General features: G+C 41.3%; 2 protein-coding genes across 2 annotated transcripts; both read left to right on the forward strand.

Annotated features, from left to right (window-relative positions):
- Positions 1–282: 282 nt before the first annotated feature.
- On the forward strand, positions 283–4,101 carry LOC143888427 (uncharacterized). The gene is made up of 3 exons (XM_077392841.1): positions 283–1,113; positions 1,189–3,291; positions 3,376–4,101. The coding sequence occupies exons 1-3, from the start codon at positions 283–285 to the stop codon at positions 4,099–4,101; spliced, it is 3,660 nt and encodes a 1,219-aa protein (XP_077248956.1).
- A 386-nt stretch (positions 4,102–4,487) lies between these two features.
- Positions 4,488–18,041, forward strand: LOC143888433 (uncharacterized). Its single transcript, XM_077392855.1, has 4 exons — positions 4,488–5,409; positions 5,602–5,656; positions 5,768–6,374; positions 17,919–18,041. Exons 1-4 carry the CDS (start codon positions 4,488–4,490, stop codon positions 18,039–18,041), a joined length of 1,707 nt encoding a protein of 568 aa, XP_077248970.1.
- Positions 18,042–26,339: the final 8,298 nt, after the last annotated feature.

Genomic DNA, 26,339 nt, shown 5'->3' on the forward strand with positions numbered 1-26,339 from the left:
GTCACTCTCCCTCCCAAGTTCAAAATCCCTGACTTTGCCAAGTATGACGGATCTGGGAGTCCTAGAAGTCATATGAAGATGTACATCAATGCGCTTGAGCAGTACGGTCTGAATTCTCCGCAGATGGCTAAATTGTTCCAAATGTCTCTATCAGGCGTGGCGTGTAAATGGTTTCTGACTTTGGATTCATCTTATACCAAGACGTGAGAGGACATTGTTGAAAATTTTATTGAACAATTCTCTTATGATGACGGGGTTGAGGTCACTCGTCGCGATCTAAAAATGCTCAAGCAACAGATCCATGAGCCGTTTAGTACTTTTGTTAAGGAGTGGAGGAGAAAGGCAGCTCAGAAGACTAACCGCCCATCTGAAGAAGACCAGCTCAGCATTATTGTCAAAAATCTCTCCGGCCCTTATGCGCAGTATATGGCTACTCAGTACTATCCGGATTTTAAGCATTTCATCCACACTGGGAACATGACAGAAGATGCTTTAGCACAGGGTGTAGTTCTGAAGCATTACGTGAATCCGAAGGAGGGTAAAAGACCTATCACTGCTCCCAAAGAAGTGAATCAATTGGGGACTTCTCGCCCGCCTCCAAGAAATATAGTAATGGGAGGAGAAAAACCCATTCAAAAGCCAAAGAAAGAGTTCACTCCGTTGCCTTACACCCCATCATCAATCATGAGAAATCTTGTCAGAGATGGCGTAATTGAACTCTTACCACCAAGACCTCCCCCAGACCCTCTTCCCAGAAGTTTCAGAGAAGACCAGTTCTGTCAGTACCATCAAGGTCCTGGACACCATACTGATCGTTGTATAGCCCTGAGATACAGAATCGAAAAACTGCTAGCGGTGGGTGACCTTGTTCTACCTGAACCTAACGTCACTCGAAATCCCTTACCCAGACATATCGCTCTCCCTCCACCTGAGATAGGAGCCATCTCTGATGACAAGCCCTTTGTTGATCCAACCTCTCTTATTTGTGCCATAACTCCTGCAACTCCCTATGTCTTAAATTTTGAAGAAGAGGAAGAAGAGTGTCTTGCTGAGCCTATCATCAATCACACCGCCCGAATTCCTTATGTTTTCCAGCTTAATGAGGAAGACCAGGTGATTTACCCATGTGTCTATCAGAATGTTGAATCCACTGTCCACCAAGTAGCATGAACTCCATATGTTTTCCAGCCCGATGAGGAAGATCAGGAAGCCCGAATTCCTTATGTTTTCCAGCCTGATGAGGGAGATCATGAAGTTCGTCCTTATATTTTTCAGCCTGATGAAGAGGATCTGGAGATTGTTTGTGATGAGGTCTGCCATGTTACTCGCGGCGGGCGTGTCTTTAAACCAGCCGAGTTAAGGGTTGAGAATCCCGCTGAGTTGGCCAGAGCATCAGAGTTGTTTAAGTCGAAGTCAGATGAAGAAGACGAAAACCTCCTTCGGCAGTTAAAGAAAACTCAGGCAAATATTTCAATCTGGGGTTTGCTTATGAACTCTGCAAAGCACCGATGGGTTATACTTAGAGAGCTGAATGCCGCTAAAGTGTCTGTCGATATCACTCCAGATCAGTTGGTCGGACTTGTAGCTATGGCCCGAGTTTCCAAAACCTTGTCTTTCACTGATGAAGACTTGACTCTCGAAGGTCGCAATCATAGCCGCCCGCTCCGAGTCACCGTTTTCTGTAATGAGAAGAAAGTTCCTGAGGTTTTAGTTGACAATGGATCCGCTTTGAATGTTTGTCCTCTGAGTACCGCTACTGCCTTAGGATTTGAACCTGGTGATTTCATCCCTTCTGAACAAGGCATCTTAGCTTATGATGGTACGAGGCGTGATGTTGTTGGAACTTTAGCCACAGAAATCCAGATTGGAGGTGGAATGTTTGAAATCGAATTTCAAGTGTTAGACATTAAACCATCATTCAATTTGCTCTTGGGCCGACCTTGGCTTCATAAATACGGAGTGGTACCTTCGTCTTTGCATCAAAAGCTGAAATTTATTAAGGGTAACAGAGTGATAACGGTTAGAGGAGACCCAGACCTAGAAGTTGGCCAAATTTCTCAGGAGCTCATCATCTCGGCCGCTTTAGAAAAGAATGAAGATGTCAGTCTGACTGGTTTCTCACTGGAGGTCACAGCTATATTAGTGGAAGAAGCTATGAACGAACCTCTCACTTTCCTTACAAGTTCGAATCCCATAGTAGTCCGAATGATGCACAAGCAGGGCTATGTTCCAGGAGCCGAGTTAGGTCGCCACCATCAGGGTGTAGCTGAGTGGCCGAACATGGGCAGAGCAATTGGACTGTTTGGTTTGGGCTATGAACCTACAAATGAAGAGATCAGTGAGATGAAGAAGTATATACGCAGAAAGGTTGAACTTCGTTGTTTGGGGATAGGTGAGCCGAGTAGGTTTTACAGTTTGTTGAGAAATGGACATTACAGGAAAGAAGGGGAGGATTTCGCCTTTTGTGGTTTTGCTGAGCCTTGGGTCGATCCAATAACCCATGAAAAGCTACCAGGGTTTGAGATCTTCTTTGAGATGGAACTACCGGATGAATTCCCCTCCTTGCAGATCAATGAAGAGGAATCTGAATCAGACTGGGCTGACCTTATGGAACCGTACCTTCTGGAGTCTCTATTTAAGATCGATTCACCGGTTGTAGCTATGATCGGAGAAGATGCTCCGCTTCTGAACCCGCAAGCCATGATCACCTCAGCTGAAGGAGACCTCACCAACTGGAGTTCTTATGTCTTTCCTCAGGTTGTTATGGAGTATGATGACATTCTTGTCAATAAGTCTTCCAATGTTATGGAGTCTGGTTATGAGTCAGAGTCTGCTGATGTGTCGGAAGTTGAGTTTGAGTTGTCTGATGTCATGTCTGATGTAGCTACTGTTAAGCTCGAGTCCGCTGATGGGACCGATGCCGAGTCTGTTTCTTTCCTTATCGAGTCCAATGTTGAGCCTGAGTTAGGCGCGTCTGAGGATGTACTTGCAGTTTCTGATGAAATGAATATCTCTTCTCAATATGTCTCTATGTCTGCTTCTTTATCTGATGAATTCAATGATAATAATAATAATAAAGAACCCTCCTCGGATAAGGATGCCGACGAAACTCCCCCTGAAATCAAGTATATGATTAAACAGGGGGAGGAGCATCGAGCAAAGTCACTTGAAGAAGAAATAGAGACCATAAATATTGGCGATGAAACCGAAACTCGGAAAATACGAATTGGCAAAACATTATCCCCTGAGGAACGGGAGGAATTAACTGACCTACTTAGGGAATTAAAAGAAGTCTTTGCTTGGTCCTATAAAGACATGCCGGGATTAAGCGAAGACATTGTCCAACATCGGCTTCCCTTAATCCCGGGTGCCAAGCCGAAAAGGCAGAAGCTTTGGAGAACGGAACTTGAGTGGGCCTTGAAAATTATAGATGAAGTTACTAAGCAACTAGAAGTGGGTTTTCTCGAGGTGGTGGAATACCCTGAATGGCTTGCAAACATAGTACCGGTGCCTAAAAAGGATGGAAAAGTTCGTATGTGCGTAGACTTCACAGACCTGAATAAGGCAAGTCCGAAGGATGACTTTCCTCTGCCGCACATAGATATCCTAGTGGACAATACAGCTGGTCATGCATTGCTTTCCTTCATGGATGGGTTTTCAGGATACAATCAGATCAAGATGGCGCCCGAAGATATGATCAAAACAGCTTTCATAACTGAATGGGGAACATATTGCTACAAAGTGATGCCGTTCGGACTTAAGAACGCAGGAGCGACCTATCAGAGAGCTGCTACTACCTTGTTGCATGATATGATGCACAAAGAAGTAGAGGTTTATGTGGATGACATGATAGTCAAGGCCAAGACCAGAGAAGAGCATGTTGTGTCATTGAGGAAGTTCTTTCAGCGTATCCAAAAGTATCAGCTTCGTCTTAACCCAAACAAGTGCGTGTTTGGTGTTACATCAGGGAAGTTATTGGGTTTCTTGGTGAGTCAGAGAGGAATCAAAGTTGATCCTCAGAAGATAAAAGCTATTCAAGAAATGACTCCACCAAAAACGGAGAAGCAAATCAGAGGTTTCTTGGCAAGGTGCATTACTTGAGACGATTCATAGCACAGTTGACTACTATTTGTGAGCCGATCTTCAAGCTTTTGAAGAAAAATGCATCAAAGAAATGGGATGAGGAGTGTCAGCAAGCTTTTGAAAAGATCAAGTTGTGTCTGACCTCGCCTCCAGTGTTGTCACCAATTACGCCAGGCCAGCCATTGTTGTTGTACCTGTCTGTGACTGATACAGCGATGGGATGCATGTTGGCCCAACAAGATCCAGAGTCGAAGCGAGAAAATCCTATATATTATCTCAGTAAGAAGATGCTTGAGTATGAATAGAAGTATACCCTGCTCGAGAAAACTTATCTGGCGCTGGTTTGGGCTACTCAAAGGCTGAGGCATTATCTGTTATCGAATAGGGTCTTGCTGCTTTCACGGATGGATCCCTTGAAGTATTTGTTTGAGAAACCAGCTCTCACTGGAAGAACTGCAAGGTGGTTGTTATTGTTGTCTGAGTTTGACATCACTTACGTCACTCAGAAGTCAATCAAGGGGCGGGTAGTAGCTGAGCAGTTGGCTGAAGTACCCGTAGAAGAGGTTGAGTATTTGAAAACAGAGTTTCCGGATGAAGAGATAATGACCGTAGAAGACGAAGCCCCAGGGACGACCTGGTCTATGTACTTCGATGGAGCTGTGAACAAGCAAGGTCGTGGTATAGGGGTAGTACTAGTATCGCCGAGAAAGGAGTATACCCCTATATCAATCAAGCTACAATTTGAGTGTACAAACAACATGGCGGAGTATGAGGCATGCATTGCTGGTCTCGAAGCAGCTCTGGTTTTAAACATCCAAGACATCGATGTATTCGGAGACTCGATCCTGATTATTTGTCAAACCAAAGGATGTTGGGGAACAAAAGAAGATAAACTGATCCCGTATCATGAGTACTTGGGGTCTCTGGTCAGCAAATTCCGAAACATCTCATTTACTCACCTGTCTCGAGTGAAGAATCATTTCGCTGACGCCCTTGCTACTTTAGCTTCGATGTTGGAACTATCTGCGACAATGGAGGTTCAGCCTTTGGTAGTACGATTGCAATGGGCGCCGGCACATGTTAATGCAATAGAAATAGCAGCGAGGTGTCCAGATGGCAAGCCATGGTACACAGATATAAGATATCTCATTTCGGGCAAGGGGCATCCAACCGAAGCCTCGGGAAAAGAGAGGAGAACACTTCAGCGGTTGGCCTCTAATTTTATCATATGTGGTGGAGAATTATATAAGAGATCGTTCGACGGGATCCAGCTCTTGTGTATAGATGAAGATCGAGCCGCTGAAATCATAGAACAAATTCATGAAGGTCTCTGTGGACCGCACATGAATGGAAAAATGCTATCAAAAAAGATCACAAGACTTGGGTATTACTGGCCGACGATGGAAGCAGATTGTCATGCTTTTGTAAAGAAGTGTCACAAATGCCAAGTTTATGCTAATCTCATTCACGTGCCGCCATCTTAGTTGCATTCTCTTACATCGCCCTGGCCTTTCTCAGTATGGGGAATAGACATTATTGGGAAGATATCGCTGAAGTCCTCGAGCGGACATGAGTACATTCTGGTTGCCATTGACTACTTCACCAAGTGGGTAGAAGCAGCTTCGTATGCCTCATTATCCTCTGCTTCAGTTGTAAGGTTTATCAGATCAAACATCATTTGCAGATATGGAGTACCACATGAGCTGATCTCAGATAACGAGTCTCACTTCAAGAAGGAGGTGGCACACTTATGCGAAGAGTTCAAAATTAAGCACCACAAGTCTTCGCCCTACAGGCCCCAAACCAAAGAAGCTGTTGAGGTGGCCAACAAGAATGTCAAAGTTATCATCAGCAAAATGACCGAAACCTACAAAGATTGGTCGAACAAGCTCCCGTATGCTCTGTGGGCCTATAGGACGTCTATCAGAGCCTCTACAGGTGCAACTCCGTATTCATTGGTGTACGGAAGGGAAGCTGTCCTGCCTGTAGAACTGCGAATTCCCTCTTTGAGAGTGATGATGGAGGCTGACTTGCCAGAATCAGAATGGGCACAAGCCAGATACCATGAGCTTCACATGATTGATGAGAAACGGTTGAAAGCTCTATATCATGTTCAAGGATATCAGCGCCGTATCGAGAAAGCTTTTAACAAGAAAGTTCGCATTAGAGACTTGCAGAAAGGAGACCTCGTGTTGATAACTTTTCGGGCACCGGTCTATGATCCCAGGGGAAAGTTTAAGCCCAATTGGACAGGCCCCTATATTGTGCACGAAGTCCTGCCAGGAAAAGCTGTCAGACTCCTCGATCAAAATGGTGAAAAATTAACAGAGCCAACAAACCTGGACCAACTCAAGAAATATTATGCATAGAGCACTAGAAGGCCTCATTTGGCCAGCTAGAACCTTAAAAAAAAAAAAACCTGAAAAACCAATACGACAATCTTTCGCAGCCCTTTTGAGCCTTAACAAAATCAAAAGTCTTCCAAAACCTCAAACAAGGGGCATTTTTTTTTGCCTTGAACTACGCCCGACCTGATCCCTATTCTTCCAGGGTACGTAGGCAACCTGGTTTATCTAGGTTCGGTCGCTCTTCCAAACAAAAATCAATCACCTTCAAACCTTGAAAACTAAAGCAAAATTCCATCCTTTGAACCCATAACCCACCTAAAAAGTCCTTTTGGTGCAATAGGCAAAGGTTTGTGGCATAAAAAAAAAGAAAAAAAAAGGAAAAAGAGATGGAGTGGCTAGGTCGAAAACTCGAAAGGGCGGTCTAGGCAAAGTTAGGGTAATTCACCCACTAAGTCGAAAACCCGAAAGGGCGACTTAGGCAAAAATTAGGGTGTTAGCCTGCTGGACCAAAAGCGTGAAAAATGTGATCCAGGCAAAAATCAAGGCTGAGCGGTCCGATAGATCGAAAACCCGCTTGGGCGATCTGGTCGAATGGCAGTGCCTTCTCGCAAGAAGCAGAGCATCAGAAAATGGGCACAACCTTTAGCATTAGAGTTGGCACCATCAGAGTCTGAATAGCGCCAGCAAGATCTTCTTTGATTCCTCTATACTAGGGGCATTTAAAACCGAGCAATCTAAAGGGTATAATGACCATGACGCAAATTCCGAGAGACGAAAGTAATGCCTTTAAACATGGTATTTGAAATATTCTAAGAGTGGGCGACCATTACCATTCAAAATGCTAAAAATATTAATTGGTTTCATCAGGTCCAGAAGAAAATCAAGTTTCTCTTTGAAGTCTCAGTCTTTTGTGTGTCTGGTCGAGTGTAAGTCGTTAAAGTCTAGTTTAGTTAGTCTCTTCCTGAAGTTGGGGTGACATGCGGAGAAAGACCGGCATCTTCAAAGACCAGAACGAGTCAGAGCATAATCCAAAAAATGCTGGAGATTACTTTGCCCATGTCTGTCAGAGATCTTAGCATCATAAACGAGCAGAACTAGAAGGAAGACTCTCAGGCTACATCAGCAATGTGTTTGTTTTCTTTCCCTCTAAACCAAAAAAAAAAAAGAGAGAGAAAAAGGAAAAGAAAAGAAGAAGCAAAAGCTCGTGTAATCCCAGTGTTCATGAAATGAAATATCAGCTTTACATTGCCTTGTTATACTCTTGTCATGGAAGCACAATACACTAGGGGCATCTTTTATGACTTGCGTCATAAAAGATGTCAAGCACACAAAGATAATCAGTGTCAATATCTCCAGCAAGTTGAGACGAGAGAGGCATGTGCACATCTCGAGTCAAGCCTCCAAATCCCCAACCGAGTCAACTCCCAGCTGAGTCCGCTCTCTAACAAAATCTACTCCTTAGCAAAATCAATATTTCCAGCTGAGTCCACTCTCAAATACAGTGAACTCTCCATCAAAATCAATTCCCCAGCAAATCATCCAAGTTTTGTTCTCAGCAGATAGCACGCACTCCTAATTTCTCTTGGCAAGAGATGATCAATCAATCCCCAATGGAATCAGTCAAAATCCTATTCTCAATTCGAATCTACACCAAAACAAATCAAAATTTCATTGATTCTTGTCTCGCTGACCCTCGATCCCACTGGCCGCGTCTCATTCGCAGACAGGTCAATTTCGCAGACAAATCAAAATTTCATTAGTTCCCATCTCGCTGACCTCCAGTCCCGCTGGCCGTGTCTCACGCAGACAGGTCCGTTTCGTAGACAAATCAAATTTTCTTTAGCTCCCGTCTCGTTGACCTTCAATCTCGTTGACCTTCAGTCTCGCTGACCGCGTCTCATTCGCAGATAGGTCAATTTCGCAGACAGATCAATTTCGCAGACAAGCTATTTTCATCTGGCCATCTAGGCCGATCCCTATTTATTCCCGTCTCGCTGACCTCCAGTCCCCCTAGCCGTGTTTCCTTCCCAGACAGGTCAATTTCGCAAACAAATCAAATTTTCCTTAGCTCCCGTCTCGTTGATCTCCAGTCCCGCTGGCCGCGTCTCATTCGTAGGCAGGTCAATTTCGCAGATAGGTCAATTTCGCAGACAAACTATTTTCATCAGGCCATCAAGGCCGATCCTTATTGATTTCTGTTTCTCTGACCTCCAGTCCCGCTGGCCCTGTCTCATTCGCAGACAAGTCAATTTCGCAGACATGTCAATTTCGCAGACAAATCAAATTTTGTTTAGCTCCCGTTTCGCTGACCTCCAGTCCCGCTGGCCGTGTCTCATTCGCGGACAAGTCAATTTAGCAGACAGGTCAATTTCGCAGACAGGCTGTAATCAACCGCCTTCCCGAGGCATCATTTCCAAAGTCCCCTGAGGCATCATTACCAAAGTCCCCTGCGGCATCCTTTCCAAAGTCCCCTGCGGCATCTGATCTGAGCAAGACCCTTGAGGCATTTTCTTTAATGCTTTCCTTCTTTCAAGAATTCAATCTTCACAAAATCATTTTCTTTAATGCTTTCCTTCTTTAACCAATTTTCGGGGCAGGTCAAAATGCATTGTCCTTTTGGCTTTGGTATTCGTGCGACAAGCACCCTTTGCCAAAGAGGGGCATCTGTAGACACCCCATTTTGACCTGACCCAAATTTCCCAAAAATTGAATAAATCCCAAAAATCTGAGTCCCGAAACCAAATTTTCGAGTCTCAAATGTCAAGTTTCAAGTGCCTGAAGCATATCCCCGAAATTTCAGAAGAACCGAGCCTTCAATGCAAAAGAACCTGAAAAATATGTCTCTGCAGATCATTGTTGAAATCCTTAGAAGCCTGGATGATCCCCAGAACTCCTGATAACCCCCGTTTAATCGCCCCAATTCTCTGAAACTTATAAAATTTACAAAATATCCCAGAATTTTGGTGTTGGCACCCCCCTGTTTGGCCCCCGGGCTCCGATGTATATTGGAACAGTCATATTTTTATATTTTCACTAACCTGGCTGGTTTTGGGATTTAAAGGAATATCAAATGGTCTTTACATTTAAAAAAATAAAAATAAAAATAATACTCCACAAGTGAGAAAAGACAAGCCAGGAGAGTGTAATTATCAAAATATGGATGTGTCAATATCATTTTTCCTGGAAAAATAGCTAGGGGAAAATAATTCGCCCTTTCCCCTTCCTTGCTTAGACCACCCCCTGTAGCGCAGAAAATATTCTAAGGAGGGCTGTCCGAGGAGGAAAGGGGAGGCAGACATATTTTCCTTTTAGAAGAGAGGGGCGAAACAATCAAGTGAGGGTGCCCATTGATGAGAAGAGAAGGCAAGTAGAGCCTAATGGTAGGAGGGTAAAATCACGTTATCCTAGGGGTATTTTTATAAAATGAGTGTTGCTTCCGCTGCAAGCAATAAACATGGGCTGTAGGATCAAAAAAAGTGAAGTGTAGGGCTTGGATTAGATTAGAGCCTTTTAGATTTTTAGGGTTTCTAATATGGTATTAGGGCAAATACAAGGGTCAAGGGCTGAGAGCAATCAAGAGGGAAAGATACCGAATTAAGGGTTGAGATCAACAGTGGAAATAACCCTAACTATTTAACCCAAAATGGAGCTCGTGAGAAAGGGAGTTTTTTTTTATGTTCTAAAACTTACAGAGAGAAGGAGAGGAGAAGAAGAGGGGAGTTCTCAGCCATTTTCTCTCATCTCCGGCAAGCCCCATCACTTCCGGCCCCCATATCTACCTCCGGCCGTCTCCTTCTTCTTCCACCCCATCTCTATCTACCAAACCCTTCTTCCACCGCAACCCTCACCTCTGCAATTTCAGCCGCCACCTCCATCTTCACCATCTCCGGCCATTTGCTCCGGCTGTGCCACCTCCACCCACCCACCGACCATCTTCTTCTTCGCTAACCTCTTATCATCATCCTCAAAATCATCAACCCCACCCATTATATTTTCTTTTTTTAAAAAAAAAAACCCATCTTCTCCGGCCGAAATCCGGCAAACCCCACCGGAATCCAAACCCATCCTCAACAGATTTCGGTAAACCCTCTTTGCCATTCCATTCTCCTCCTCCACATCTAACCCCCATCTTCCTCACTAACTACTTCTTCACCCCAAAACCCATTAGCAACCATTTCTGCCACGTCCACCCTATCCCCTGTTTTTGCCCCATCCTCAACCTCAAAACCCTATTCCAACCCCACCTATTGCCTTATCTGCCACCCCTTTCCTTCATCTCCGACCGCCAAACCCTCTTCTCCTTCTACCTTTATTCCAACCCCAAACCCATCTCATTCTCTCTTAGCCTAAACCCATCCTCAAAACCCTCTTCACCCACCACCATCCCAATACCATCTTCACAGCCCTCAAAACCCATCTTGGAAAACCCCTCTACTTACCCTCTATAAACCCCATCCGAAGGCTTCTTCCATGAATTACGGCGAGCCGCCCTGTTAAATCGCCATTACTTGTATCTCCGACGGCATCCATTCGATCCGGCCGTGATCTCTCTGACCATCTCCCAAATCCAATCCTCACCCTTCTTGGCTGGACCTTTGGGGCAACATTTTAGGTAATATCTCATCCTTCTTCAAACACTAAAAATATTTGCGTAGTTAAATTTGAATAAATGCACAAAACCTGATTGTCTTAGTCTTCACTTTTAGTAATCCTACTAGAATGCTTTCTTTCTTTCATTGGTTAATGAGCATGCGTTCTAGAATTTTACTCAAGCTTAGTGCATTTTTTTTATTTATTTGCCTTCACTGGTACTGGGCTATGTGGAAAATTTCTTGATAAGATTTGGTAATGTGTAGTCGTAATGAGCTTAACAACATATATGATTATGAGGAGGGTATCCCTTAATGAATATCTGTGAAGGTCAAATATTAAAATTTTGTGATTAGAGAGCTTCACTTCTCATTTTTCTCCATTTGGGCTTCAATCCTTTAACTCTCCTTTGGAACAACAATAGCTTGCCTACTGGGGAACTAACTCTTGCATTGTCACTGATTAGTAGCCACACTACTTCTTTGACCTGCACTCTTCCAATAGAATATCATTTGTGGTTTAAAATATGAAACCCTTTGCCACCTTGTTGGAAAGCTGTATGACAAGACAAGTTGTGGACTTACTAAAATGTAGCAATGCGAATGTTAGCTCCAAGCTATTGATATTGAAAGTACCCTGCTTTGATGTTTACGCATAATCACCTCGTTTCCTCTTTGATCACTCTTGGGAAATTGTTGGGGGTCTCCCTAATAAGAGTTCCTTTAACGAAAAACAAAGTGATTTTGGCACATTCATTAAAACGAGGTAGTACCCATATCAAGGCTCTCTTACTTAATGCAGAAAATAAAATAAAAATTAAAGGGCCCAAAAACTAACAAAACATTTTCCAAGAACTACCGTTCTAGGTTATGATGAGGCTACTCGGAACCCATCCTTATTTCTTCTTCTCTCTTTCCCCTGCGGGTTTTGGGCTGACGTTTGAGATTCATCTTAGATTTCTAGTGCTTACTCCTATTTTCGGGTCTTACTTTAGTGATTCGGTTCGTCACTAGATCTTGATCTCTCCATCAATTTTTTTTGGAACTGTCTTCCCGGGTTGCGGCGATGACGGAATGTTTCTTGAGCCAACCCCTTGCCCTTCCTATCATTTTCCCCATCTCAGGGTCTTCACAGGGTTAGAGGGGTTTCCTTTCTTTTCGGGACCATTCTCTTCGCGTTCCTCGGGATCCTATTCGAGTTTCAGGATTCCATCAATTTTGGGAATACTTCTCTCGGGTTTAGGCTATGACGGATGGCAACCACTTGAGCCAAACCCCCTTTTTCAATCAAAAGGGATAAAAAACACATAAAAATTGAATAGTAAAAATCCAAAAACAACAAAAATTGTCAAAAACATCAAAAGCATTTTTCGAAAAGGCTGTTTCGAACTATGTTGGCTTGATCCCTTTCCACAGGGTGCGTAGGTAGCTTGGGTCCACCCAAGTTTAGTCAAACCTTTTTAATAAATATTTTCAAACATTTCAAAACAAAAACAAAAATGGGCAAGGATGGTGATTGCCAGGTCACTCGGAGCCCTCTTTTCATTCCATTTTCGGTTTTCATCGTGGTTTTCCGGTTTCCATCGGTTTTCCGACGTTTTATCGAGTTTTGGAACGGGCGATGACGTAGCGTGACCCCTTCACAGGGATCGTCCTCACTGAGCCCAACGATAGGTCATGACGATCGCGAGACTTGTCCGATCTTCAGCAGATTAGGATCGCTGGGCTTGATTCCTTTTGAATCGCCCTCTGACCCTATCGTGTGTTCCATGTTCTTTTTCCTGGTAGTTTTTTGTTCTCGCATACCGATGATTTTATGATTCTTTTCTTTTCTTGCATCTTTTAGCTTGTCGTGTGCTTGCCTCAGATTTCTCATACGTCGCTTCCAGTTTGTTTGCTTCTCAAGCATGTGATTGATTGTTATTTTCTTAACCTTATCTCTCGCATAGGTTCGCATGTTAGTGTGATTACTTTACTGCTTTGGTTGCTTAGCTATAGCGTTTATTCATTTGTCTTATCTTGATTATCTATCTAGATATAGATCTTTACTGCTTTCCTTATCTCATTATATCTATCATTGTCTGTTTAGTTATAGCTCTGTATGTGGTTGCTTACTGTATTCGTTGAATGTGATGAGTTAGGATTAGATGCATTGAGTTAGGATTCGGATGTTTATTTTCTTTTGCCCATCCCCGGGTCATGCATGCGTAGATAGATGTTTTCTCGAAGATGATTGTTCCCATTTCACATGATTTTTGCCCAAAACTCTTCAAAGTTAATTAGAACTGGCATAAGAGACCATGTGCTTGCATTTGGGCGTATTGGGGGTGCTCTTCGGATCTTCCTCATTCGTCACCAGGCACAGACCTTTTGTATCTCTAGTTATCCGTTGCAATAGAGTATTTCATGGGATCTAGGGCCCATTTCCTTGGATGGCGACTCTGAGTAATTTTAGGTGCGTCTTGGTTTCGAGGCTTTTGTCTCCGGATCAAGAGGTATCTCATACATATACATTCGCCACCCATGCTGTGAGTGGCATCATTTCAAGAGTTCCTTGGTAGAGCTCTCCTTCACATTGTGGAGGTCTCGGAGGATTGACAGGGGATCTCGCGTCCCTCGCTCACCGTCCTCTCGGGATAGGGGTCCACAAAAAGGTCAATATGTTTTCTAGGAATTGAAACCCTCTTATTAAATTAAATTGTAACTATATCTAATCTTTTCAAAACCCTTTGAAATTTTTTCTCTAACATTCTAGTGAGCTAAGTTACTGGTTTGTGAAGAAATTTTTTAAAAATCCACAAGTTTGATACGAAAAAGAATTTTAGCACGCAAAACGGAGAATCGATTAGAAAACAGTAAAGAAAACATCCTTTTCTAAATAGTTTTTAATAAACAATTCACTTTATATTTAAACTTTAATTCTGAAAAGTTTCATCAATTTTTAAAAACTTTTGGTATTTTTTAAAAATAGGCAGAATTTAAACTAATTTAAATTTGGACTAAACAAAATAAAAAAAATCCGAATATTTGATGGTGAACTGGAAATCCAAAAATCGGTTTGAAAACAAATATGCATGAAAGTTGGACTTGATTTGACCCGTGTTCCATTTTAGTCTTCAAGAAATAACCCTTTGCTGGGTTATCTTTCGAAAAAAAAATGGAAATCGAGGCGGTCAAACCGTGGTCAAAGATCAAACTTTCCAGTAGTTTTCAAATTTTTATTAACCTAAAAAATATTGGTTTTTGAAAAAACTATGTTTTCAAACACTTGCTTTGAAAATCCAATTTAAATCCATATTGAATAAAAAAGAAAGAAAATCATTATTTATATGGAGGAAAATTAATTTTTGGGTGAAATTTAGGATTTTGAAAACTCATAATCTATATTATAACAAACTGGAATTTCAAAGAAAAATTTATTATTTGATCTATGAAAAGTAAAACCCTAGCATGCTTTTTCTACTTCGCAAAGATGAGAAATCCTTACCGTTGATCGCTATCCTTGTCTCTAGGATTGGTAATCCGAGATATACGCTTTGTCCAACCCTTTTATACACTCAAGAAGACCCAAAGAATGACCCAATAATCCTTGATGTATGATATGTTGAAGAAGAAGAATAAAGAATTCAAGAACCCTTTGTGTAGAGCACTTGAGAGAGATGAATCAAAACTTAGAGAGAGAGAGGGTTTTTCTTTTCTTGGAGAGAGAGGAGAGGGGTGGACAAATTTTTTTTAGTTGGGAGTCTCCCTTGGATGTTTTTGGATGATTTTTATACAAAAAAAACTAGGGTTAAGAGAGAAATAGTAGTTTCCAATGTGAGAGCTCCCATCTTTTGCTTGTTTCCAATTTTCCCCTCTTGCTTTATTTCTTTCTTGTTTCCAAATTGGATTTGATTCCAATATTAATTTCTTGTCTATTTCTTATCAAACAAGACATGCTATTCCCATTCCACATTGCATTTTTGGCCCCCCTTTTAAGCAACCATTCATCTTTTCCTTCTTTTCTTTTTATTATTATTATATTTTTATTTCAAATATGATGTCACCACCTTATCCAAAGGGATGGACGCCCAACCCATGTAGGGCCAGCCATGTGGGGCGCCCACCATGGCGGTCAACCCACATGGGCCCCCTGCTTCATGGGCTTTAGCCCAATGGGCCTATTCACACGGTTCAGAAAATGGTTTTAAATTCACACTTTTATAAATGTACCCAACCCATGTAGCCTCTATGGTGCACCCCTAGCATGTGGTTGAACCATACCCTTTAGGAAAAAATGATTTTTCAGACCAAAATGACCTTTTTGACCAATTCGCACCCGAAAAGTGACCAAAATTACCTCAAATTGGATCGCCTTTAAGGGGGAATTGTTAAAAATGGAAAGCCTTCTGCTCAAACTTCGAAAATAGAAATTTTTTTTAAGTTGGCTCCATTGGACAAGGAAAATTGAACAGGGTCAGATGGGATCCCCTGGAAATGCCCAAAACGCCCTCGTTTTGCAAAATTTTCAATTCAAGTCAAACCGCTGATAAATTCTATTTTTAGCAGCTTTTCCAAAATTTATGGAATCGCTCAAGATTTCTCAGACACAACTCGGGGGTCAAACAGGACATCGAAAATGACTAAAATACCTCTGTAGTGCAAAAATGGGCAAAAATGAAGGAAAACCCTAAAAATCCCAAAAATAACAGTTTTTCCCACTCGATTGGAAACTTGATTTTACATCTTCCGGAGGCCAAAGAAAACCTCAAGAGACCTTTAGGATCACGGATCAACTTCAGAATTCCTACAACAAGGCGAAATCTACCCTAAAATGCATTGATGCCTAATCCGAGGTGGAATGCGGACTCGAGACTTAACAAACTATCGAATCTTCTGCTTTTTAAAGTGTAGCAAAATGGGGGTGTCTACAGACGCCCCTCTTCGGTAGAGATGACGTAGCCATTGAATACCAAAGAAAAAGTGACAGAACCATTTTGCGTAGCTTTAATCAACAAACGATTCACTACACTCAATGTAACCTAAATGCAAACACTTCCTAATACGAGACTCTAGATGAAGTCCTAGAATTAGAGTTATTTACCTTGAACACCCTGACTGGGTGGTTCAAAATAATGGGAAAAATGAACTCAATCTGATTGCAAAAATTACACAATTCAGAATGAGATGCAACACTGTCATCGAACGGCACTGAGAAAGCGAGAGATCATTTTTCAATGGATTCGAAAAGAATGAGACCTCGTACTTGTACGGGTTCAAAGGGATAGGAGGCCGTATTTGTACAGACTTGAAAGGAAAAGGATACCATAATTGTATGGGTCCAAAGAGAACGTGACACTGCAGTTGTACAGACCCAGAGGAAACGAGACACCATATTTATATGGACTCGAATGGATGGACTCGAATGGATGAGAGACCGCAATTGTACGGGCTCAAAGGAAAGATGGGACCTTGTAATTGTACAAGCCCAAAGGAAATGAGACATCAAAATGAGACACCTTATTTGTACGGTTTCCCAAAGAAAATGAGACACCATATTTGTATGGATCCCGAAGAGGAATAAGAGATCATTTTTTATGGACTCAGAAAGAATGAGATATCGTATTTGTACGGTTCCCAAAGGAAATGAGATACCATATTTGTATGGATCCCAAAGAGGAATAAGAGACCATTTTTTAATGGACTCAGAAAGGATGAGATACCGTATTTGTATGGATCCCAAAGAGGAATAAGAGACCATTTTTGAATGAACTCAGAAAGGATGAGATACCGTATTTGTACGGTTCCCAAAGCAAATGAGATACCATATTTGTATGGATCCCAAAAAGGAATAAGAGACCATTTTGAATGGACTCAAAAAGGATGAGATACCGTAATTGTACGGTTCCCAAGGAAAATGAGATACCATATTTGTATGGATCCCAAAGAGGAATAAGAGACCATTTTTTATGGACTCAGAAAGAATGAGATACCGTATTTGTACGTGCTTGCAAGAAATGAGGCCGTAATTTTACAGACTCGAAAGAAATGGGATATCGTAATTGTACGGGCCCCCAAGGGAAATGACAGAATTAGCCCATTTGCGAGCAAGACAGGAGGCTAATAGCTTTATGATTGGATTCGATAATTGAGAATGAGACTGGGAATGACAATTTCAAAACCGGATGACTTGATAACTGGAGAATTGGAATCTTAAGGACTTGAGAACCGGAGAACTGAGAAACCGGATAATCAAACAATGAGTGAACTGGAGAATCGGAAGACTGGACAACTTGAAGCTAGAGAATTGAAGATTTGATGAACTAAAGAATTGGAGAACTGGAGAAGTAGAAAAATTAGGGACTGGTATTCGCAGGGCTGAAAACTGAAGAACTGGATAATTAAGGGACTTAATAATCGAAAAACTGAAGAATTAAAGAACTGAGAAGTTGAAGAGCTGGTTCATTGGGAATTGTAGAGCTTGATTACCGGAAAACTGGAGAGCCAAAAATTGACAATTGGTGAACTGGGGATTGGATTGGATTGACATTTTGATTGATTCCTCTGGGATTGGAATTTGATCACTGGATGTTAGGACTAGAGAACTGGAGAACTGGAATCTTGATCTAAACACCGAAAACCGGGAATCTAGAATAAGGACACACTGGGTACTAGAATTGGAGTACTGGAACAGTGGATTTCCGGACATTGGAACTGGGCGCTAGAATTGGAGTGTCGAAATACTAGGAACATGAATACAGGAACTGGAGTACTGGAAAATGGAATGCTGGAATACTGGAGATAGGGATACTGGACATTGGAACTGTAATACTAGATGCTGCAATATTGGAATACTAGAATACTAGATACTGGAACTGGAATATTGGAATTGAAACTGGTTACTGGATGCTGGAACTAGAATACTGGATACCGGATGTCGGAATTGGAATACTGTAATACTGGCACTGTTACTGGAATACTGGGTACCAGATGTCAGAACTGGAATACTGGAATAATGGAACTGGAATACTGCAATCGGTGAACTGGTACTGGCAAATTAGGAATTGGTAATTGATGAACTAGTAAACTAGCTTTTACACAAGTTCATTTGTATTTTTAATTATTTACTGGGGATATGAACAAGAAAGTCTCACAGGGCGTGAAATTTCTTAGATTAAGATCTTCTTTACCAAGGATATGAACTGCGACCTCGAAATATTTGGACACTGGTATAGAGGATTCTTCTTTTGACAAGCATTCAGACAAATAGTTCTTAATAGGGATGGTATTGAATGAACAGGAAGGAAATTCTAAATTTTTATGATTCACCTTTCTCGAGAAAGTGGCTCAACCACCATTGCATCCGAGGCTCTTCCAAGCTTAAGATAACTTTTTGGGGTATGATCTTCTTATGGGAACTGTGCTTTCTAATTTTTTTGCTTATGAACTCTTTCTGAATTGATTTTTGCTTCAACTGGATCCTTTTCACTTGATTCCGAAAGTCCTTCCCTCAAGATTAGCATGACTTTGGCATAGTTACAGGGTAACGACACTGGGTCTTCTTTCACCGAGACAGTTGCATCATTTGGACACAAGGACGACGGTTGACTCTTCTTAAAGAGAAAATTTGGGAAAAGGACACTATTCAAAGGATTGAGGAACTCTGAAAGAGTGAACTTAGAATGAATAGAAATTGACTGTCTACACTGACAAACACAGTGGTGCTTCTGACTTAGTTAATTTTTGATAGGTAAGTCTTGCCTTTCAAAGAGTGGTTTCTCCATTGATAAACACTGGACTTCTTCTTTAAAATGGTAAAGCCTTAAGGATTTGATTACAACTCCTTGGATTGCTTGGTTTCAATGCCCCAAATTTCTAGGATGATACTTGAACTCGCTTGAACTTATTTTCGATCTTCAGTCTTGATACCGGTTGTAGCCTTCTCATAATGTTTCTCTTGCCGCGACCAAGTCACCTCTTCAAGATTTTTAACTTGGCGGACCGTGTTAGCCTTAACTTTTGCCTGAATCGCCCTTTCGAATTTTCAACTCAGCAGGCTATCCCCTTAGCTTTTGCCTAAGCCGCCCTTTCAGGTTTTCAACTTAGCAGGGGAATGATCTTAAATTTTGCCTAGACCACTCTTTCAGGTTTTCAGTCTAGCAGATCTTCAAACCCTGTTCTTTTCTTTCTTCTTTTTTCAATTTTGGGACCTAGATCCTTAACTCTGAACACCGGAAGGACTTTTATAGGTGGGATAGGGATTTTCAAAGAATGGCTTAAGGCTTTGCAAAGATTTCGACTGAACCTGTGAACAGGTTGCCTACGTATCCCAGGGTAGGAATCAGGTCGTGCGTAGTTCAGGACGGATGCCCCTAGTTTGAAGGTAAATGGGATTTTTCCCTTTTTCTTTTGGAACCTTGTCCCTCCCTTTTTTCGTTTCTGGAACCATTGAATCTTTTCTTTTGAAATGACCGAACTCGGTTTTACCGAGCTGCCTACGTACCCCAATGTAGGGATTAGGTTGAGCGTAGCTCCGGGCGGATGCCCCTAGTTTGATGGGTTTTCAAGAAAATTTTATTCAAGCTCAAAGGGTTTGGAAACTGGTATTCTTTTGACGCTGAGTTATAATTTTGGGATTTATTCGGCCAAAGGAGGCCTCCCGATGTTCAGATTGGGAATCGATCTAGGTCATTAGAGTCCCTCTGGTACTTTTTTTTTACGGAGTTTGACGGCATTTCCCAGTAAGAGATAATGATTATTCTTCCTTCTGGATATTGTTAAGTACTTTGACTTTGAGAGTGCATACTGGTTTTTGGACATCCTTTCATCCTTCAATCGGTGTCCCTTGATATTTTGATGATCGGTCTGAGATTATTGCTCTTGCACTTTTCATATTGAATTCGATGGCTTTACATTATCACCAGTGAAACTAGTGACCAGGGCCATTGACTAGAGATATGGAAGTTTTTTCCAATCCATGCCCTTTGTATAACATGTGACATTCGCTTCCTTCATTCCTTCTTGAACCTTCTATCTAGGTCTTTCTCCTGGCATTACTGGTAGCGCTTACTGGACCATCTCTTTATCCTCGAAATGGGTTTACCAATTCTTCACACTCTTCAGAGGGTAATGTGTTTCCAATAGGCATTTACTGAATCAAAGTTTCAGTGCCAATGTTTATCATGTCAATTTCCTCTTTTAGAAGCTGGGCTCGACGCTCCTCCTCTTGTTTGAGCGTAGGCTGCAACTCAAGAGGAGTTTCGTCAGCATCTTCTTCCTCATTCGAGGAGGGAGTATTATTCTCATTGTTTATTAAAGTCAGAAGCACACGTTGAAATGTATAGAGAAAGCAAATTTTATTGAATTGAAAATGACTACATCTGATAAGACTTATCCTGAACAGACTCAGGATTCACATTTTTGACTCAAAAATAAAAGTAAGAAATGACTCAACTGGACTAGGAATTTATTCAAACTTTTAGAAGACTGTACTCGATAACTGGACTCGACATCATGACTGGACTTAATTAAAATAACAAAAGGACTAAGACTGCTGCAATTGTCTAGCTTTGGATGCTCGGCGATTGCTGACTCATAACTAGTCTTGTGCCCTTTTGAATCTAAGCACCAAAATCAGTTGGCGACAGGGGATCAAGGAATCCTTCCGGCAACACTACATTTGGTTCTCCTCCGGCATCCAAATCACTGTCACTGTCACTGCTACTGAGCTCGATTATCTGATTTGGTTTGGATGGTCCTCCGCGATCATGCTCATGAGTCAGAGACTCGAGTGGTTTCTTAGAGCTTTGACTGGTCGAGCTCCATATAACAAAGCTTTGCGCTTTATCAACTTGGTGCTTGGAGTCCTGAGGTTGGAAATAATTTGTCTGCATTTGTTGCTTCATTTGATGAATAGCCTATGCGAGGGTGGCCACTTATTTAGAGAGATTCACAATCAATCTTTCAGAATTCATAGCCGCGGAATTTTGAGAACGCCCATGTGCCATGGAGAAACTAGGGCTTTTACCTTTAGAGGTAACATCAGTTGAGCCAAATATCCCATTCAATTGAGCCCTGATACAACAATTCTCTTCTGTAAGCTCTTGCAATTGTTGGAGGATAAGAGCCAAGGTATCAGCAGTGGTATTGGACTGGGTATTTCTCGAGCTTTTGCCCATAGGAGCTGACGCAGGAGGTGCTGCAGAGTCTGGATTAACAACAGAAGGTTGTGGAGAGCCAGGCCTCATTTGTAATAATGAATTGATCCGAACCCGAGAAATGATGGACATGCCTATGACAGTTTCTGGAATGGAAACAAGGAACATAAGATGTAAGCTTGGCATTCAATGAGTGCTTTCTACTTGACGACTGAAAGATGATTATGGGTTAAACAAGCAATTGAAATGACAAAATGAATCCTCTAATGACTGAGACACGATGATGGCAACACGAATGCACTAGGGGATGCCCCTAGTTTAAGGGTCATGGGAATAGGCTCTGACGGGCTTATCGAAATAATCTTGCAACAGGCTACCCCTAGAGTGGGAAGAGACCAAGGATATAAACAAGATTGGATCATCTGGACCAAGTATGATCAGATCATGAGATTGCATAATCAAAAGATTGTGAGACTCTGTTCCTGCTAGTTTGGGGATGGTATGAAGATACGATCGAATCGTATGATAGAAGAATGAAAGTGTGGGACATGATCCCGCGAGAGGGGCGTGGGGCGCGAGCCGCCGCGCGCTCTCTCTTTGGTCTCTCGTTCCCACGCGATTGGCGTGTGCATTTTATTTGTTGATTTGAATTCGTCTTTCCTGTGAACTTGGGATCACTAAGGCAATCCGAATTCCACACGAAAGAGATTGACAGAGTCGCCACCTAGATGTGGGATCTAGGACCCATAATTAACCAGAAATCTAGACTCGCTACCTGGTTACGAGAATGGAAGGTATGGGGAGTTATCCACCACATGCACCATTCTTGTCCGATAATCGGTCTTCGATTCCAAAAGCTAACTCTTTTAAATTTATTTTAAATGGCTCATTCAACTCTATGTTAATGTGCGAACTAAGTGACATGCATCCTAGAATCTAATTTCAATGTGAATCCTAGATGTGTATCTTGATTTATTAATTTGTCTGGATTCATTCTAAGTGAAAGTTCTCCTAGAATTCTAATTTCATGGAAAACCCTAACTGATTTGATTAAGTATTTACAAGAAAATTAATATACAAAACACCACAATTTGTTGTGGTGCCGACTCGCGGGTGGTATGCCGTCAGACATCCAAGCTGCCTACGTACCCAAGCCTCACTGGGATCAGAGTCGACGTAGTTCGGTGCACCTAAGCTAAGCTACATATGCCTAACTCAACTAGGACACCGACTTAGACGGATTTGACTGTTTCAACAGTTTTAAGAGAAATTATTTAATTCAAGTTGAGGATTTTATTATCTTAGGATTTCATCTAAGATGCTATATGATTCTTATCTGAATGCAAGTTGTCCCTTAGACTAATGCAGGTTTTGCCTACATCCTAGTTTACTAGGCTTGTCCTAGGGAAAGATCGGGTGACTAGTGTAACTAGACCTATGGTACGGTTGCTATTCATAGCAAGCGTCCGTGATGAGGCTGGACTCCTAACTCTAGGACTCCCTAAAACCTAGGACACGGCACGACACCAGTGTTCCTAAATTGGGCTCTAATGGTTCTTAGATTGGAAACCATAATCCAATGGTTCCGAAAGACACAAGATAAATCGATTTAAGTTCTCGAGGTTAATGAGTTTCAGATTTCGAAGATTTTCAGTTTCTAGACATTTAAGGATTACCAATGGTTCTAGGGTTCACCAATTTCGGCCTTGAATGGCATCCAAAGGAGGGAATCGTGCGCTCTTTCCTTGTGCAATTTAATACTTAGGTTATAGCATCTTATTGCCTGGCAGAATCTCAGGATTTCCGTGGACACCAACCTCGGAGCCAACAACATGCTATAACTTAAATATTCAAATTGTCAAAGATCAAGTTGCAATTGGGATACGATTATGGATGCACGGGCCATTTTTCCAGGAAAATCTAAAGATCCTAAAATTTCTGTTTCAATGAATTAAGGAGTGAACATGTGACAGAATTTTAAAGTTCTTTAGGAATTTTTATATGATTTTCAATTAATTTCGAATTTTCCATGGATTTTATCAATTTTAAGCATATGAGCGGTTTTACAAGTGAAATTGTTGCAAATAAATTCGAAATGATTTGAAATTTCTACAGCAGCAAGATGAAAATGTATGTAGCTTACAGGATGAGTTTTGCATATTTTTACATTAAATTCACATTTAATCTTGATTAAACCATTAAATGTCCAGATTGCACAATTAACACATAAACTAGTAGAAATGTAACTCTAAATTCTATGAAATTTCTACAGAAATACTATATGAATCAAAATAGCATGCAGTGAGATTTTCATGAATTTTAGAAATTATTTACTACCAATTTCGGATTTTACAATTTCCAGACCAGATTATAAATTAACACTACATCCCATATTAAAACAGATCCAAATCACACGAAACTTTTACAGTAACAAGTAATATGGAAGATAAGACTACTGTAAAAATTTTATGAATTTTAATGATGATCTGATGTTAGTAAAAATTCTCCTAAAATCTGATAAGTTTCAAAGAAAATATTAAATAATATACCAAATAAACTCCAAAAATCTTTATAAATTCATGGTAAAATGAATAAGTAACATATTATTTTCCCACGAAATTTCATTAATTTTAGAATCTGTTTGGTATATAATTTAATTTTTCTTCTTCAAAAGATGTTTTTTGAAGAGTTTTCCATTTTTAAAACACAATTTGCGGAAAAAATCAGAAAAATTCGGAAAAATACAGAAATATTTTGAGAACAATGCACCTACCTGTGGTGAAGATCTCCGCCCAATCCAAAAAAATATAAAAAATCCTGCCGCCGCCGATCCGCTCCGCCGTCTTTCGCTTTCTCTGGAGTGTTTAGAGGGAGTGATTGAGGGAGTGAAGAGATAATGGAAGAAGAATATTAGGGAGAGGGATGGAAGAATATATTGAGGAAAGGGATTGGAGGGAGTGATTAGAAGAGATAATGGAAGAGAAAGAGATAATGGAAGATAAATTTCTTTCTTTTTTTCCTCCCTCTCTTATGGATGGGAAGGGAGATATATATAGGGAGAGAAAGAGAGAGAGAGAGATATGTTGGTGGAGAGCTCATCATGTTGTCCCTCTTAGTGGAGAATCCATCATTATTGCTCTTAGTGGAGGGCCCATCATGTTTCTTAGTGGAGAGTCCATCATTATTGCTCTTAGTGGAGGGCCCATCATGTTTCTTAGTGGAGAGTCCATCATTATTGCTCTTAGTGGAGGGCCCATCATGTTTCTTAGTGGAGAGTCCATCATTATTGCTCTTAGTGGAGGGCCCATCATGTTTCTTAGTGGAGAGTCCATCATTATTGCTCTTAGTGGAGGGCCCATCATGTTGTCTTAGTGGAGAGCTACCATCATTGCTCTTCATAAGAGGCCCCACAACGCGGGCCCCACAATGTGGGCCCTCGGTTGATTCGATTTTAAACAAATGTTCAATGCGGGCCCACCAAACGGGTACAAATTCTCCCTAGTTTAGATTTTTCTGAATAATCCTTCTCAACATTTAGCGGGAAAATACGAAACACGACGGAAACGACCAAAAATATTTAGAAATGTAACAAACGGATGCGGGAAAGAAAGACATTGGAAAACCGACGGAAAACAAACCCTAATTTCTTTATCGATTAAGGTAGAGCAAAATGGGGTGTCTACAGATGCCCCTCTTTGGTAGAGATGACGTAGTCATCGAATACCAAAGTCAAAATGACAGAGCCATTTTGCGTAGCTTTAATCGACAAAAGACTCTACACAAACGGAACTTAGACGCAAACATTTACTACCTAATGCAAGGCCCTAAATGAAATCCTAGAATTAGAACATAATAAGAAATCCTGATGCGGTGCCGTTCACAAACGGGCAACGAGAGAATGAGATACCACTTTCGAATGGATTCCGAACAGAAAGAACAAAGATCGTTCTCAAGCGGTTTTTTTTTTTTTTTTTTTTTTTTTTTTTTTTTTTTTTTTTTTTAAAAAGAAAATGAGACATCTTTCACAAGCGGGCTCAAGGAGGATAAGAGACCATTCACAAATGGATTCAGAAAATGAGGTACCGTTCACAAACGGGCTCAAGGAGAAGACGAGACCATTCACAAATGGACTCGAAAATGAGGTACCGTTTACAAACGGGCTTAAAGAGAACACATGACCATTCACAAATGGACTCGAGAAACGAGGCACCGTTCACAAACGGGCTCAAAGAGAACATGAGACCATTCACAAATGGACTCAGAAAATGAGGTACCGTTCACAAACGGGCTCAAGGAGAAGACGAGACCATTCACAAATGGACTCGAAAATGAGGTACCGTTTACAAACGGGCTTAAAGAGAACACATGACCATTCACAAATGGACTCGAGAAACGAGGCACCGTTCACAAACGGGCTCAAGGAGAACATGAGACCATTCACAAATGGACTCAGAAAATGAGGTACCATTCACAAACGGGCTCAAGGAGAATAAAAGACCATTCACAAATGGGCTCAGAAAATGAGGTACCGTTCACCAACGGGCTCAAGGAGAAGACGAGACCATTCACAAATGGATTCGAGAAACGAGGCACCGTTCACAAACGGGCTCAAGGAAAACATGAGACCATTCACAAATAGACTCAGAAAATGAGGTACCGTTCACAAACGGGCTTAAGGAGAAGACGAGACCATTCACAAATGGACTCGAGAAACGAGGCACCGTTCACAAACGGGCTCTAGGAGAACATGAGACCATTCATAAATGGACTCGAGAAATGAGGCACCGTTCACAAATGGGCTCAAAGAAACAAGATAGCTTCAACCACGAAGAATTTAGAGATTTTTCATAAACTTGAATTTGACGTAGGATTGGATTTGATGAATTTTTGATTTTTCAGAAATAAGGCAGCTTCCACAAACGGGCTCAAGGAGGACATGAGACCATTCACAAATAGACTCAGAAAATGAAGTACCGTTCACAAACGGGCTTAAGGAGAAGACGGGACCATTTACAAATGGACTCGAGAAATGAGGCACCGTTCACAAACGGGCTCAAAGAAACAAGATAGCTTTGATTGATGAACTCAACAACGAAGAATTTAGAGTTTTTTCATGAACTTAAATTTGACATAGGATTGGATTTGATGAATTTTTGATTTTTCAGAAATAAGGCACCGTCCAC

Source organism: Tasmannia lanceolata, unplaced genomic scaffold (genome assembly GCF_043159265.1).
Source record: "Tasmannia lanceolata isolate RefF3 unplaced genomic scaffold, GAP_Taslan_0.1 ptg000002l, whole genome shotgun sequence".
Classification (NCBI taxonomy): Eukaryota; Viridiplantae; Streptophyta; class Magnoliopsida; order Canellales; family Winteraceae; genus Tasmannia; species Tasmannia lanceolata.